The 16,300-nt window shown below is 52.1% G+C and overlaps 1 protein-coding gene across 2 annotated transcripts in view; it reads left to right on the top strand.

Annotated features, from left to right (window-relative positions):
- synpo (synaptopodin) overlaps positions 1-16,300 on the top strand; it is a 53,935-nt gene that overhangs the window by 33,783 nt on the left and 3,852 nt on the right. The window contains exon 2 of one of the 2 annotated variants that reach the window (XR_015079408.1): positions 2,000-2,088. Coding sequence is in view for 1 of the 2 variants with exons in the window: in XM_085996017.1 (XP_085852143.1) it covers positions 2,000-3,867 (1,868 nt within the window). In the remaining variant the exon portion in view is untranslated. Of the gene's footprint in view, positions 1-1,999; positions 3,868-16,300 lie in introns of those variants that run through there. The other variant, XM_085996017.1, reaches the window with a different exon arrangement.

Below are 16,300 nucleotides of genomic sequence, written 5' to 3'. Positions count from 1 at the left end.
TGGTGGAGAGGCTGCGGAATCAGCTCGCACTAAGCCTGGGGAGCTGCCTCGCACCATTTGGGTGCAGTAGTAACCCTAGAGGTCATGAGGTCACCATACCAAGTTGAGAATTTAATTTGAGTAATCTGATGATTTAGGGACTGGCATCAGAAAATAAAATGACCGTGAAGCAGTTGGATTGTCGTAAAAACACAACTGGGTCCTTGATATCATTCAGGGAAGGAATCCTGTCGTCCTAACCTGGTCTGGGCCGACACGTGACTCCAGTCCCCGCACTATGTGGATGATCAGCCATGATCGCATTGAATGGCGGAGCAGGCTCGAGGGGCCGAATGGCCTACTCCTGCTCCTATCTTCTATGTTTCTATGACTCTCCAGACCTTTTGCCAATGATTTTGAATCTATGACCTCAGTTTATTGACCCACTCTCCAGAGGGAATAGTCTTTTTCTCTCTCTCTACTCTATCAGAACCTCTCATCATCTTGAAGATCTCCATTAAGTCACCTCTTCGCCTTATGCTCTGCCTGAAAGGGCAGTGGGAACAGATTCAATAGTAACTTTCAAAAGAGAATTGGAGAAATACTTATAGAATGATACGGCACAGAGGGAGGCCATTCGGCCCATCGTGCCTGTGCCGGCTCTTTGAACGAGCTCTCCAACTAGTCCCACTCCCCCCCTGCCCTTTCCCCAGAGCCCTGCAAATCTTTTCCCTTCAAGTATTTCTCCGATTCCCTTTTGACGGTTACGATTTGAATGTTAATTAGACTGACGTCCTCGCACTATTATCCGCTGAGCTGGATCATAGGAACACACCAGGCTTGTTTCTGGTGTGGAAGCACTCGGTGACTCCTGGAAGGCCTCCCATAGAAACATAGAAGATAGGAGCAGGAGTAGGCCATTCAGCCCCTCGAGCCTGCTCCGCCATTCAATGAGATCATGGCTGATCATCCAAATTCAGTACCCTGTCCCTGCTTTCTCCCCATATCCCTTGATCCCTTTAGCCTTAAGAAATATATCTAACTCCCACAGTGACTCGTTCGGAATGTGTGGTGCCCAGCCACGCATACACACCATGAAGGTCCTGAGTTTGGCCCTTGGTCTGTGCCGAGTGGGCTACGAGGCTGTTCCCTAGTGTCATAGGAACAGGAGTAGGCCATTCGGCCCCTCGAGCCTGTGACGGCTCTTTGAAAGAGCTCTCCAATTAGTCCCACTCCTCCCGCCCTGCTCTTTCCTCGTAGCCCTGCAAATATTTCCTTTTCAAGCATTTATCCAATTCCCTCTTAAAGGTTATTATTGAACCTGCTTCCACCGCCAGATCATAACAACTCGCTGCGTGAAGAAAGTGTCTCTTACATAACCTGTCGAGCACCAGCCACTGAAGGTGGGGACCACCCACATAAAAATTACCTGCACAGAGATACAAAGCAGAGCACAGCAAAAAAAAAACCCCTAGAGAAATACATTCTTGAATATTTAAACACTTGAAGGGAATTTTTTTACGGGGTTTCTGTGCTGGACGATTCGGTGATGCTCCAAGTAACAATCTTTTGCAATAACAACAGTAAATGCTGGAAAAACTCAGCAGGCCAGGCAACATCCGTGGAGAGAGAAATAGAGTCAACGTTTCAGGTCAAAACCCTTCGTCAAGACTGAAAAAACACAGGAAATTAAACAGATTAAAAGGCCAGTTTGGGGGCTGGGAAATGGGGATCAGAGAACAAAAGAGAAGTGAAGAGACATTAAGAGGTATTCAAAACGAGACGAGATGGTGATAGGACTAGTAAAGAGACAAAAGACGGCTCTAGATTAGGTGTGAAATGCGCTGGCAGAATGGGAGACAGCTGCCATGTGGGAGAGAAGAAAAGGGGGAAGGGCACAAAACAAAGGTGCGGATAAAAAATATATAAAAATGTAATAGTGGCCGAGGTTATGATCTGAAATTGTTGAATCGATATCGAGTCCGAAAGGGTGTAAATCTTTTGCCTTCACTCTTCACAGGTCTCTGCCGCAGCCTAAGCGTAAGTGAGCAAGAGGCAAAGGACGCCAAGCTCCAGAGCCAGAAGATCGCCGCCCAGTTGACCACTCCGCCCAGCGCCAACTCCAAGGGGGTGCTGCTCTTCAACAAGCGCAAGAAGAGAGTGAACGCGTTCACCTTAACGAGCTACGGCAGGCAGGAGCTGCGGTCCGGGGCGGAGGCCGGCAGACCCGTTGATGGAGAGGGCAAAGCTCCCGGGGATCGCCTAGACGGGGCGCCGGGCGTCGAACCAAGAGGCGCGGCCGACTCCTCATCTTCCTCCGAAGAGGCCAGCGTGCCGTACTTTGAGCGGAGGGCCCAGGGGGACAGCATGGAGGCGCCGATGGGCGAGAACCACGCGGGCGCCCTCGAAGGCAGGACGGAGGAGACGCAGGACTGCGCGTCCGAGGACGAGGGAGAGGAGCCACGCGGTGGAGGGGCGACGGAGGAAGCGGGGGAACGTCCAGTGGATACCAACAACCTGGTTAAACCAGCCAGAGCGACAATGGAGGTCCACTTGGAAGCTTCGCACCTGCTACGTGAACCTGATAAGGTCTACATGGACCTGCCAGGAGCGGCCCATAATCAAACTGACGGAGATAACATTGGCGAGAGCCAGGAGGCGGACGTGCCTGAGGAAAAGCAGGCGCTGGTGATGAACAGGACACCCAAGCCCTTTCTGTCCGAGGGGGCTTCTCCCAAACCCTACCTGCCGCAAGTCGGTCCGCCCGCCGGCTCTGCTTATTCTCCGGTTTACTCCAACCCTCCCCCAGTTTCCCGGATGACCTCCCCGCCGCCGTTAGCCAGCTCCAGCCCGTCGGCTGTCGGGCAAGCCAAGTCGCCGGCGGTCTGGTCCAACAAGACGGGCCTCTTGGAAGAGTCGAGGACGCGAAGGGCGGCGAGGAAGCCGATGTTCACCTTCCACGAGAAGCCGAAGGTGGCGCCTAACCCCGAGCTCCTGTCGCTGGTGCAGGGCATAGACGTCAAGAAGAAGAGCAGCCGGGCGGAAAGCCTTGCCGACGAGGACTGCCTCGGCCTCGGGGCGGAGGCTTGCACCTTTGACCATCAGAAGCCCCCTCCCCCCCCCGTGGCCGCCAAGCCCCTGGTCTCCAGCCAGGACGGCCCCCCGATACCGGAATGGGCGTCTTGCTTGAAGCCGCCGGAGCTGAGAGCGCCGCGCCGGTCTGGCGCCACGCAGACGCTGGCGGAGGTCAAAGGGAAAGGGGCCGAGCTGTTTGCGCGCCGGCAGTCCCGGATGGAGAGGTACACCATTGAGTCATCGCCAGCCAGAGACAGCCAACCTCGGCCCCCCTCGCCCACCATGTCCTTGCCACCATCTTGGAAGTGCCACGATGACCCACGCACCCCGCCGCCGTTCAACCACAGGGGTCTTCACCTCGGGCCCAGACCTCCACAGTCCGCCTTTGCCCAAGTCGACAAGGCCAACAGCAGCCCCAGGGCACCGGCGGACTGGGCGAGGCACCAGCCCCACCAGCTGAGCTCGTCCCTGTTCATCATCTCGCCGGACAAGAGCCCGCTCACGACCTTGCCCAGGGGGGCTCCCTCGCCGCCCAGACTCATCCTCCCCGGCGCCACGTCGTACATCAGGCAAACCTCGGCGCCGCCTGCCTCGCACGCGCCGCCTCCCACGGCTGCCAAGCCACCCGCGGTGCCCCCGCCTCCCTCCGGGCTAAACGGGTTCGGCAACCACAGCCCCGGCGTCGATCTCCGAGGCCCGGCCTTCCAGCCTGCCTCAGCCTCTCCGGGCGGCGCGCCCTTGCCCAGACCCAAGGAGGGGACGCAGGCTCCAAGACCTTCCTTTTCAGCGCGGAGAGCGGGACTCGAACCCCAGGTGTGGAAACCTTACGGTTTGTTTTTCTGAAAGAGAAAAATGTACACAGCGAGAAATCTGGGAAAACGCGGCCTGAAAAAAAGTCTGCTCTTTGCATCTGTTAGAAACCAAATTATAGATACAGACGAGGCCTCGAGTGGAGCGTAGACCTGATGGACCGAATGGCCTGTTCGTGTGCGGTAAAATTCGATGTAATTTAGTTTTCTCCCAGTAATTTAATTCCCTTATTTTTATTCAGCTAGACTGATGTCTCATCTCCTTACCTCAGGCTTCAGGAGACCAATCCCAAAGATCTTACCTCTACCCCTCACCACCACTTGCCGAGATGTTTCCACCAACTCCCCGCCACACCTCTCCGCTTAAACCGGCAGAGGTCGGCAAGAGTCCAATGGGACTGGGATCTCGAGGCGTCCGCTGTGGCTCAGTGGGTAACTCTCTCGCCTCTGGAATCAGAAGGTGGCGGGTTCAAGCCCCTCTCCAGTTCTCGGTCACTATCTGACGGGTTATGCTGGGGAAAGCGTGCCCGTGGGGATTTCTAAGTGCGGGCCAGGGTCGTGTGTGTGGGGGGTGAAACCAGGCTGTGACAGATCAAAAGTAAAACTCAAAAAAAAAAAAAGGTCCAGGCCAAAAGTGTTTTTGCTCTTCCTCTCCGAACCAAATCCTGCAGCCTGATCTTCGCTAGCTAGTCTCGCGCTTAAAGATCGATGAGTCGTGAAGAGTACTGGAGGGCTACAGGAATTGTTAGCATTGTCCCCACCCCAACATCTGCAGCTATTGTGTGGGGCGCCAATAAATACATTTCCTCCTGACTGATTGGTCTGGGCATTTGACTGCACTAAAAATCCTTGTTCTCTCTCTCTTGTCAATGTCAGCTATGACTCAGTGGGTAGCACTCTCTCTCTCTCTCTCTCTCTCTCTCCCTCCCTCTCTCTTGCCTTTGAGTCAGAAGGTTGCGGGTTCAAGTTCCACTCCAGAGACTTGAGCACAAAAATCTAGGCTGAAACTCACAGTGCAGTGACTGAGGGAGTGCTGCACTGTCGGAGGTGCCGTCTTTCGGATGAGACGTTAAGCCGAGGCCCCGTCTGCTTTCTTAGGTGGACGTAAAAGCTCCCATGGCCACTATTTCGAAGAAGAGCAGGGGGGAGTTCTCCCTGGTGTCCTGGGGCCAATATTTATCCCTCAATCAACATCGCTAAAAACAGATTATCTGGTCATTATCACATCGCTGTTTGTGGGGGCTTGCTGTGCACAAATTGGCTGCCGCGTTTCCTACATTACAACAGTGACTACACATCAAAAAGTACTTCATTGGCTGTAAAGCGCTTTGAGATGTCCTGAGGTCATGAAAGGCGCCATAGAAATGCAAGTCTTTCTTTTGTTTTTCTTTATTTTTCTCTGTAATTTATTGCACATATTACCAAAAATAATGATGAATTGCAAGCTCACTTCTTCTCGTGTTTCTCTTGTAGCCTGTTGCTATATTCTACTGTACTCTTGCTTGGATTGTGTCCTACTCTTTAATAAAGCTCCTTTTTCTTTCTGAGCACTGCTCCCTGTCTCTCTCTCTGTCTTTTCTACATTACGGTGCTCTGTCACTCGGAATGAGCTCGGCCAGCCCATCATGGAAGGCTTCCACTTTTAGTTACCTGCTCAGAACAGCCAAGGCAATGAGCTTACCCCTGAGCTTTGGTCTCAATCCCAGACCATAACTTGCTTGAGGGCGACTCTGATGGGACCAGGGATGAGGGGCTTCAGTGATGTGGAGAAACTGGGATTATTCCCCTTAGAGCAGAGAAGGTCAAGGGGAGATTTAATAGAGGTGTTCAAAATCATGAAGGGGTTTTGATAGAATAAATAAGGGGAATCTGTTTCCAGTGACAGGAGGGTCGGTAACCAGAGGACACAGATTTAAGGTAATTGGCAAAAGAACCAGAGGGGAGATGGGGAGGAAACCTTTATTTACGCAGCGAGTTGTTGTGATCTGGAACGCGCTGCCTGAAAGGGCGGTGGAAGCAGATTCAATAGTAACTTTCAAAAGGGAATTGGACAAATACCTGAAAAGTGAAAATTTGCAGGGCTCTGGGGAAAGAGCAGGGGGTAGTGGGGCTAATTGGAGAGCTCTTTCAAAGAGCCGGCACAGGCACGATGGGCCGAATGGCCTCCTTCTGTGCTGCAAGATTCTATGACAATGGGCCGAACGTCCTCCTCCTGTGCTGTATGATTCTATGACTCTATGACGATGGGCCGTACAGCCTCCTCCTGTGCTGTACGATGCTATGATTGTACGCAGTTAGACATGGCCTGGGATTCTCACCCCCACCCGGTGAGCTCCTGAATTCCGTCAAGCACTTGCCAAATGGTGGTCAGTCCCAGAGGCAGGGATGAGAACTAAAGGACCAATAGTCCTATTTTAACAAGGCCCTGCCTGCTAATAACATCCCTCTCGGGCCTTCTCTGCAGAGGGAATAGGCCTGGATCCCAAACCGGCCCCCAGCCAGGCAGGTACATGAAGCAATAAAACCGGGTCCAAGGACCATGAAAGATGTAGGCCACAGGTTGCCCCCAAGGCCGTGTTATGGATAATAACTAATCTTTTAACTGATGCGAAACTATTAACTATTGGTGTTCAGACAGATTTGGGTGTCCTTGTACACGAAACACAGAAAGTTAACATGCAGGTACAGCAAGCAATAAGGAAGGCAAATGGTATGTTGGCCTTTATTGCAAGGGTTTTGGAGTATAAGAGTGAGGAAGTCTTGCTACAATTGTGCAGGGCCTTGGTGAGACCACACCTGGAGTACTGTGCACAGTTTTGGTCACCGTACCTAAGGAGGGATATACTTGTCTTGGAGGCGGTGCAACGAAGGTTCACAAGATTGATCCCTGGGCTGAGGAGAGATTGAGTAGACTGGGCCTATACACTGGAGTTTCGAAGAATAAAAGGTGATCTCACTGAAACATGTAAGATTCTGAGAGGGCTTGTCAGGATTGATGCTGAGAGGATGTTTCCCCCTGGCTGGAGAGTCTAGAAATGGGGGCCATAGTCTCAGAATAAGGGGTCAGCCATTTAGGATTGAGATGAGGAGGAATTTCTTCACACAGAGGGTGGTGAATCTTTGGTATTCTCTACCCCAGAGGGCTGTGGAGGCTCAGTCGTTGAGTATATTCACTGCTGAAATCGCTAGACTTTTTAACTCTAAGGAAATCATAGAATGGTTACAAGCACAGCAGGAGGCCATTCGGCCCATCGAACCCGTGCCGGCTCTCTGCAAGAGCACTTCAGCCGGTCCCACTCCCCCGCCCTTACCTCGTAGCCTTGCAAAAATGTTTCTTTCAGGTACTTATCCAACTCCCTTTTGAAAGCCATGATTGAGTCTGCCTCCACCACCCTTTCAGGCAGTGCATTCCAGATCCTAACCACTCGCTGCGTAAAAAAGTTTTTCCTCATGTCGCGGGATAAGGGGATCGGGCAGGAAGGTGGAGTTGGGGTCAATGATCAGCCATGATCTTATTGAATGATGGAGCAGGCTCGAGGGGCCGTATGGCCGACTCCTTCTCCTAGATTTTATGTTCCTTAAGCCGTTACCACAGCAACGGGAGACACAGTCCAAGATGGCCGCCAGAGAGTGGGTGCGATAATCGAAGTATCTCGCTCGCCAGCATCTGGGCGGAGCCAGTTTCATTCTTGAACACTCACTCACATTATTTGATACGCCTATTACTCAGGTTACCGGTAGATTTTATATTGAGCAGAATAAATAGAAAGGTTTGTGACAACCTGAAACTCTTGGGGCCTACAGCAGCCCCTGAATCCCTGTCAAACTTTCCTTTGCCCGACATGCCCAGCATTTGCCGGAGTCTTTACCCTCAGCGAACTCCTCACAGGCAGCAAGAACATAAGAATTAGGAGTAGGAGTCGGCCATTCAGCCCCTCAAGCCTGCTCCATTCAATAAGATCATGGCTGATCTTCGACCTCATCTCCACTTTCCCGCACTATCCCCATATCCCTTGATTCCCTTAATATTCAAAAATCTATCGCTCTCAGTCTTGAATATACTCAACGACTGAGCCTCCACAGCCCTCTGGGGCAGAGAATTCCAAAGATTCACCGCCCTCTGAGTGAAGAAATTTCTCCTCATCTCAGTCCTAAATGGCCGACCCCTTATTCTGAGACTGTGACCCCTGGTTCTAGACTCTCCAGCCAGGGGGAAACACCCTCCCTGCATCTACCCTGTCAAGCCCTGTAAGAATTTTGTATGTTTCAATGAGATCACCTCTCATTCTTCTAAACTCTAGAGAATATAGGCCTAGTCTACTCAATCTCTCCTCATAGGACAATCCCCCCCATCCCAGGAACCAGTCTGGTGAACCTTCACTGCACTCCCTCTATGGCAAGTATATCCTTCCTTAGGTAAGGAGACCAAAACTGTACACAATACTCCAGGTGTGGGCTCACCAGGGCCCTATATAATTGCAACCAATTATTTTAGTCACAAAACGTTTCAAAGATTTAATCTTGAGATTGAATGGAGCAGACTATTGTGGAGTCTAGGAATCAGAGTCACTGGTTTGCAAACCTTTACACAACAGTTTTTTTTAAAAATATAAGGAAGCCGCCTACTCCTGGGAACACAGGGTTAAATTACGAGGAGCGATTACACAAACTAGGGTTGTATTCCCTAGAATTTAGAAGGTTAAGGGGTGATCTGATCGAAGTTTTCGGGATATTAAGGGGAACAGATAGGGTAGATAGAGAGAAACTATTTCCGCTGGTTGGGGATTCTAGGACTAGGGGGCAGAGTCTAAAAATTAGAGCCAGACCTTTCAGGAGTGAAATTAGGAAACACTTCTACACACAAAGGGTGGTAGAAGTTTGGAACTCTCTTCCTCAAACGGCAATTGGTGCTGGGTCAATTGTTAATTTTAAATTGGAGATTGATAGATATTTGTTACCCAAAGGTATTAAGGGACATGGGGCAAAGGCGGGTATATGGAGTTAGGTCACAGATCAGCCATGATCTCACTGAATGATGGAACAGGCTCGAGGGGCTGAATGGCCTCCTCCTGTTCCTGTGTAACAGGCTCGAGGGGCTGAATGGTCTCCTCCTGTTCCTGTGTAACAGGCTCGAGGGGCTGAATGGCCTCCCCCTGTTCCTATGTAACAGGCTCGAGGGGCTGAATGGCCTCCCCCTGTTCCGATGTTCCCAGTCTAAATGGGATAGAGGAGTAGAGCGAACTTGGGGTACAGATTCACAAATCATTAAAAGTTGCGACGCAGGTTAATAAGTTCATAAAACGTGCAAGCCAAGCACTAGGACTTATTTCTAAAGGGGTAGAATTGAAAAGCAGCAAAGTGATGTTAAACTAGTCTAGAACATTGGTTAGACCACACTTGGAGTTATTGGCCCAGAAATTCGTGTCGGGGGCTTCCCGCGGGTGCAAGCCCCCGACCTACACTTACCTAGCGTGCCGACAGTTGAGGCCTGGGCCTGCGTGGATTTCCTGTCTGTGGCCTGGTCCAGCTCCCGGCGCGCTGTGCTTGCGTGATCCAGCGGCGTACTTAGTGCGATACGTCGGCTGGGATCACGTGAGCACTGGGCAACCAATCGGAGGAGGGAAAGGTCCATTCATGAGATTGACATAAGACCTGTCAAACTCATGAAAACTCCGGCCCCCAAAACAGTACATAACCTTAAAATAAATTTGAAAAAAATCACACTATTTAAATCAACTATAAATAACATTAAATAACTATTTTAACCAATAATTTAAATTTTTGAAAAAAATAATTTTATAAAAAAAGGGGCTAAAAATACACATACCTTACTTTAAAGTATTTAAAAATAATAAACCTGAGGAAAAAATGTTTTAATTTTAATTAATTGACCACTTACCTTTTAAAATGAAGTCCTTACGCCTGGTTTTTAGATGTGTAAAAAGTAGAGGCCTTCATGCACGGAAGAACCTGTTTTTAAAAAAAAAAGGAAGTTCAACGCGCACGCGCAGACTCCCGCGCGCACGCGTTCCACCTCTGAACCCCTTCGTTCAGAGGATCGGAAATGCCGGTTTCCCGCGCATGCGTAATGCATGCAAAAAACCGGCCCTTCCATCGGGTCCACGCGTGAGTACTCCGTCCGTACTCGCGCGTTGGGACCCGAATTTCTGGGCCATTGTGAACAGTTCTGGTCTCCAAATTATAAAAAGAATATAGAGGCACTGGAGAAGGTGCAAAAAAGATTTACTGGAATGATCCCAGAACTGAGAGGTTAGACCCATCAGGAAAGAATGAACAGGCTGGGGCTCTTTTCTCTAGAAAGGAGAAGGCTGAGGGGTGACCTGATCGAGGTCCCTAAAGTTATGAAGGGGTTCGATAGGGTAGCCGTAGAGAAGATGTTTCCACTTGTGGGGGAATTCAAAACTAGAGGCCATCAATATAAGATAGTCACTAATAAATCCAATAGGGAGATTCGGGAGAAACTTCTTTACCCAGAGAGTGGTGAGAATGTGGAACTCGCTACCACAGTGAGTGGTTGAGGCAACTGGTGTAGATGCATTTAAGGGGAAGCTCGATAAACACAAGAGGGAGAAAGGAATAGAAGATTGTGCTGATCAGGTGAGATGAAGAGGGGTGGGAGGAGGCTCGTGAGGAGCATAAACACCAGCATAGAACATATGGGCATGTGGCCTGTTTCTGTGCTGTATATTCTATGTAATTCTATGTACAGCACGGGTTAGATACAGAGTAAAGCCCCCTCTACACTGCCCCATCAAACACTCCCAGGGCAGGTACAGCACGGGTTAGATACAGAGTAAAGCCCCCTCTACACTGTCCCATCAAACACTCCCAGGGCAGGTACAGCACAGGTTAGATACAGAGTAAAGCTCCCTCTACACTGTCCTATCAAACACTCCCAGGGCAGGTACAGCACAGGTTAGATACAGAGTAAAGCTCCCTCTACACTGTCCCATCAAACACTCCCAGGGCAGGTACAGCATGGGTTAGATACAGAGTAAAGCTCCCTCTACACTGTCCTATCAAACACTCCCAGGGCAGGTACAGCACAGGTTAGATACAGAGTAAAGCTCCCTCTACACTGTCCCATCAAACACTCCCAGGGCAGGTACAGCACGGGTTAGATACAAAGTAAAGCTCCCTCTACCCTGTCCCATCAAACACTCCCAGGGCAGGTACAGCACGGGTTAGATACAGAGTAAAGCTCCCTCTACACTGTCTCATCAAACACTCCCAGGGCAGGTACAGCACGGGTTAGATACAGAGTAAAGCTGCCTCTACACTGTCTCATCAAACACTCCCAGGGCAGGTACAGCATGGGTTAGATACAGAGTAAAGCTCCCTCTACACTGTCTCATCAAACACTCCCAGGGCAGGTACAGCACGGGTTAGATACAGAGTAAAGCTCCCTCTACACTGTCTCATCAAACACTCCCAGGGCAGGTACAGCACGGGTTAGATACAGAGTAAAGCTCCCTCTACACTGTCTCATCAAACACTCCCAGGGCAGGTACAGCACGGGTTAGATACAGAGTAAAGCTCCCTCTACACTGTCTCATCAAACACTCCCAGGGCAGGTACAGCACGGGTTAGATACAGAGTAAAGCTCCCTCTACACTGTCCCATCAAACACTCCCAGGGCAGGTACAGCACGGGTTAGATACAGAGTAAAGCTCCCTCTACACTGTCCCATCAAACACTCCCAGGGCAGGTACAGCACGGGTTAGATACAGAGTAAAGCTCCCTCTCCACTGTCCCATCAAACACTCCCAGGGCAGGTACAGCACGGGTTAGATACAGAGTAAAGCTCCCTCTACACTGTCCCATCAAACACTCCCAGGGCAGGTACAGCACAGGTTAGATCCAGGGTAAAGCTTCCTCTACACAGTCACATCAAACACTCCCAGGACAGGTACAGCATGGGGTTAGGTACAGAGTAAAGCTCCCTCTACACTGTCCCATCAAACACTCCCAGGGCAGGTACAGCACGGGTTAGATACAGAGTAAAGCTCCCTCTACACTGTCCCATCAAACACTCCCAGGGCAGGTACAGCACGGCTTAGATACAGAGTAAAGCTCCCTCTACACTGTCCCATCAAACACTCCCAGGGCAGGTACAGCACGGCTTAGATACAGAGTAAAGCTCCCTCTACACTGTCCCATCAAACACTCCCAGGGCAGGTACAGCACGGGTTAGATGCAGAGTAAAGCTCCCTCTACACTGTCCCATCAAACACTCCCAGGGCAGGTACAGCACGGGTTAGATACAGAGTAAAGCTCCCTCTACACTGTCCCATCAAACACTCCCAGGGCAGGTACAGCACAGGTTAGATCCAGGGTAAAGCTTCCTCTACACAGTCCCATCAAACACTCCCAGGGCAGGTACAGCATGGGTTAGATACAGAGTAAAGCTCCCTCTACACTGTCCCATCAAACACTCCCAGGGCAGGTACAGCATGGGGTTAGGTACAGAGTAAAGCTCCCTCTACACTGTCCCATCACACACTCCCAGGGCAGGTACAGCACGGGTTAGATACAGAGTAAAGCTCCCTCTACACTGTCCCATCAAACACTCCCAGGGCAGGTACAGCACGGCTTAGATACAGAGTAAAGCTCCCTCTACACTGTCCCATCAAACACTCCCAGGGCAGGTACAGCACGGCTTAGATACAGAGTAAAGCTCCCTCTACACTGTCCCATCAAACACTCCCAGGGCAGGTACAGCACGGGTTAGATGCAGAGTAAAGCTCCCTCTACACTGTCCCATCAAACACTCCCAGGGCAGGTACAGCACGGGGTTAGATACAGAGTAAAGCTCCCTCTACACTGTCCCATCAAACAATCCCAGGGCAGGTACAGCACGGCTTAGATACAGAGTAAAGCTCCCTCTACACTGTCCCATCAAACACTCCCAGGGCATCGTTTTGTTTTTGCAATGCGAATCTGATTGAGAACCCTCAACCCAGTTCACTTACAGCCTTTATAACCATTCGACAGGGGAGAACGTGATCCAGTCAGGCCGCATTACGTTTAACACAAGCTCCAAAGGTGATGGTGTGTATCGCACTGTATCAACCCGCGAGGCTTAATACCATCTCTGTCCTGCGTGCTATGTCTCTGTAGCGCCACTTTATCGAGTGCAATATAATCCCCACTGGACAGCACAGATCCAGCCAGCAACAAGCCTCTTGCTCAGTCCATCTAGTTCCAGCAGATAAATCGATGTTATATCCTGCAATGTAATAAATGATCCGACTGAATCTTATTATAGAACATAAAGGGTTGTAGAATTTTCCAATGTCATGGTCTCTCAGTGCTAAATATTAATCCCAGAGTCTCCATCTCCCTCTCTTCCACATTAACCCGAGGCCCCGTCTGCTCTCTCAAGTGGACGTAAAAGATCCCCTGGCCGCTACTTCGAAGTAAGAGCAGGGGGAGTTCTCCCCAGTGTCCGGGGGCCAATATCACTAAAAACAGAGATTATTCTGTCATTATCACATTGCTGTTTGTGGGAGCTTGCTGTGCGCAAATTGGCTGCCGCGTTTCCCACATTACAACAGCGACTACACTTCGAAAGTCGCACTGTTGCAAATGTGGCAGTCGATTTGCAAGGTCCCGCTATCAGCAAGTGGAAAAAATCTGAAATAAAAACAGAAAATGCTGGAGGTACTCAGCAGGTCAGGCAGCATAGGTAGAGAGAGAAACAGAGTTAACGTTTCAGGTCGATGACCTTTCGTCAGAACTGGAAAAAAAACAGGAAATGGAACAGATTTTTAAGCAAGTTTAGGGGCTGGGAAATGGGGGAGAAAAAAAGGGAACGTCTGTGATAGGATAGACGGCAGGAGAGGTTTAAAGACATTAAGAGATATTCGAGGCGAGAGGAGATGGTAATGGGACAGGTTAAGAAACAAAGGATGGCTCTAGATGAAAAAATATGATGTTGGTTGAGGGATAAATATTGACCAGGACACCAGGGATAACTCCCCTGCTCTTCTTCAAAATAGTGCCTTGGGATCTTTTACGTCCACCTGAGAGGGTAGATGGGGCCTCGATTTGACATCTCATCTGAAAGACGGCACCTCCAACAGTGCAGCGCTCCCTCAGCACTACAGTGTCAACCTAGCTTCATATGCTCAAAGTCCCTGAAGTGGGATTTTGAACTCACAACTTTCTGACTCTGAAACAAGTGTGTTAGCAACTGAGCCACAGCTGACACAGAGCAAAAAGAATTGAAGGATAAACTGATAGGATGAAATGAAAGGAGGTGGGAGGAGGCTGGTGTGGAGCATAAACACCGGCACAGACCAGTTGGGCCGAATGGCCTGTTTCTGTGCTGTACATTCGATGTAATTCTGTGTAATAATTCCCCTCTGTCCCAACCAGCAGTTTACACTCCGAATCCTCTGGAGGGCGTCTGGGGCTCATGTTTCATTCCACAACCTCTGATGGTTTTACCCTTTAATGCCTGTTCGCGATAAGGCTAACACTCCCACTATAAGCCGTGGGCATGGTATCAGTACCCAGCCTGAAGAGCGTTCCACGTCTCCTGTCTATTCCGTGCGTAGCACTCTCGCCTCTGAGTCAGAAGGTTGTGGGTTCAAGTCCCACTCCAGGAACTTGAGCACAAAAATCTAGGGCTGACGCTCCCAGTGCAGGACTGAGGGAGTACTGCACTGTCGGAGGGGCGGTGCTGAGGGAGCGCTGCACTGTCGGAGGGGCAGTACTGAGGGAGCGCCGCACTGTCGGAGGGGCAGGACTGAGGGAGCGCCGCACTGTCGGAGGGGCAGCACTGAGGGAGTGCTGCACTGTCGGAGGGGCAGTACTGAGGGAGCGCCGCACTGTCGGAGGGGCAGTACTGAGGGAGAGCTGCACTGTCGGAGGGGCGGTGCTGAGGGAGCGCTGCACTGTCGGAGGGGCAGTACTGAGGGAGCGCCGCACTGTCGGAGGGGCAGGACTGAGGGAGCGCCGCACTGTCGGAGGGGCAGCACTGAGGGAGCGCCGCACTGTCAGAGGGGCAGTACTGAGGGAGTGCTGCACTGTCGGAGGGGCAGTACTGAGGGAGCGCTGCATTGTCGGAGGGGCAGGACTGAGGGAGCGCCGCACTGTCGGAGGGGCAGTACTGAGGGAGCGCCGCACTGTCGGAGGGGCAGTACTGACGGAGTGCCGCACTGTCGGAGGGGCAGGACTGAGGGAGCGCTGCACTGTCGGAGGGGCAGTACTGAGGGAGCGCTGCACTGTCGGAGGGGCAGTATTGAGGGAGCGCTGCACTGTCGGAGGGGCAGTACTGAGGGAGCGCTGCACTGTCGGAGGGACAGTACTGAGGGAGCGCGGCACTGTCGGAGGGGCAGTACTGAGGGAGCGCCGCACTGTCGGAGGGGCAGGACTGAGGGAGCGCTGCACTGTCGGAGGGGCAGTACTGAGGGAGCGCTGCACTGTCGGAGGGGCAGTACTGAGGGAGCGCTGCACTGTCGGAGGGGCAGTACTGAGGGAGCGCTGCACTGTCGGAGGGACAGTACTGAGGGAGCGCGGCACTGTCGGAGGGGCAGTACTGAGGGAGCGCAGCACTGTCGGAGGGGCAGTACTGAGGGAGCGCTGCACTGTCGGAGGGACAGTACTGAGGGAGCGCGGCACTGTCGGAGGGGCAGTACTGAGGGAGCGCCGCACTGTCGGAGGGGCAGGACTGAGGGAGCGCTGCACTGTCGGAGGGGCAGTACTGAGGGAGAGCCGCACTGTCGGAGGGGCAGTACTGAGGGAGACCCACACTGTCGGAGGGGCAGTACTGAGGGAGCGCTGCACTGTCGGAGGCGCAGTACTGAGGGAGTGTCGCACTGTCGGAGGGGCAGTACTGAGGGAGCGCCGCACTGTCGGAGGGGCAGTACTGAGGGAGTGCTGCACTGTCGGAGGGGCAGTACTGAGGGAGTGCTGCACTGTCGGAGGGGCAGTACTGAGGGAGCGCTGCACTGTCGGAGGGGCAGTACTGAGGGAGCGTCGCACTGTCGGAGGGGCAGTACTGAGGGAGCGCCGCAGTGTCGGAGGGGAAGTACTGAGGGAGCGCCGCACTGTCCGAGGGGCAGTACTGAGGGAGCGCCGCACTGTCGGAGGGGCAGCACTGAGGGAGCGCCGCACTGTCAGAGGGGCAGTACTGAGGGAGCGCCGCACTGTCGGAGGAGCAGTACTGAGGGAGCGCTGCACTGTCGGAGGGGCAGTGCTGAGGGAGCCCTGCCCTGTCAGAGGGGCAGTGCCGAGGGAGCGCCGCACTGTCGGAGGGGCAGTACTGAGGGAGCGCCGCACTGTCGGAGGGGCAGTACTGAGGGAGCGCTGCACTGTCGGGGGGGCAGTGCCGAGGGAGTGCTGCACTGTCGGAGGGCAGTACTGAGGGAGTGCTGCACTGTCGGAGGGGCAGTACTGAGGGAGTGCCG

Source organism: Somniosus microcephalus, chromosome 8 (genome assembly GCF_052327205.1).
Source record: "Somniosus microcephalus isolate GS21.2 chromosome 8, FLI_Smic_1.0, whole genome shotgun sequence".
Classification (NCBI taxonomy): Eukaryota; Metazoa; Chordata; class Chondrichthyes; order Squaliformes; family Somniosidae; genus Somniosus; species Somniosus microcephalus.
Note: the sequence above shows the minus strand (reverse complement) of the source record. Positions and strands in the feature narration are given on the sequence as shown.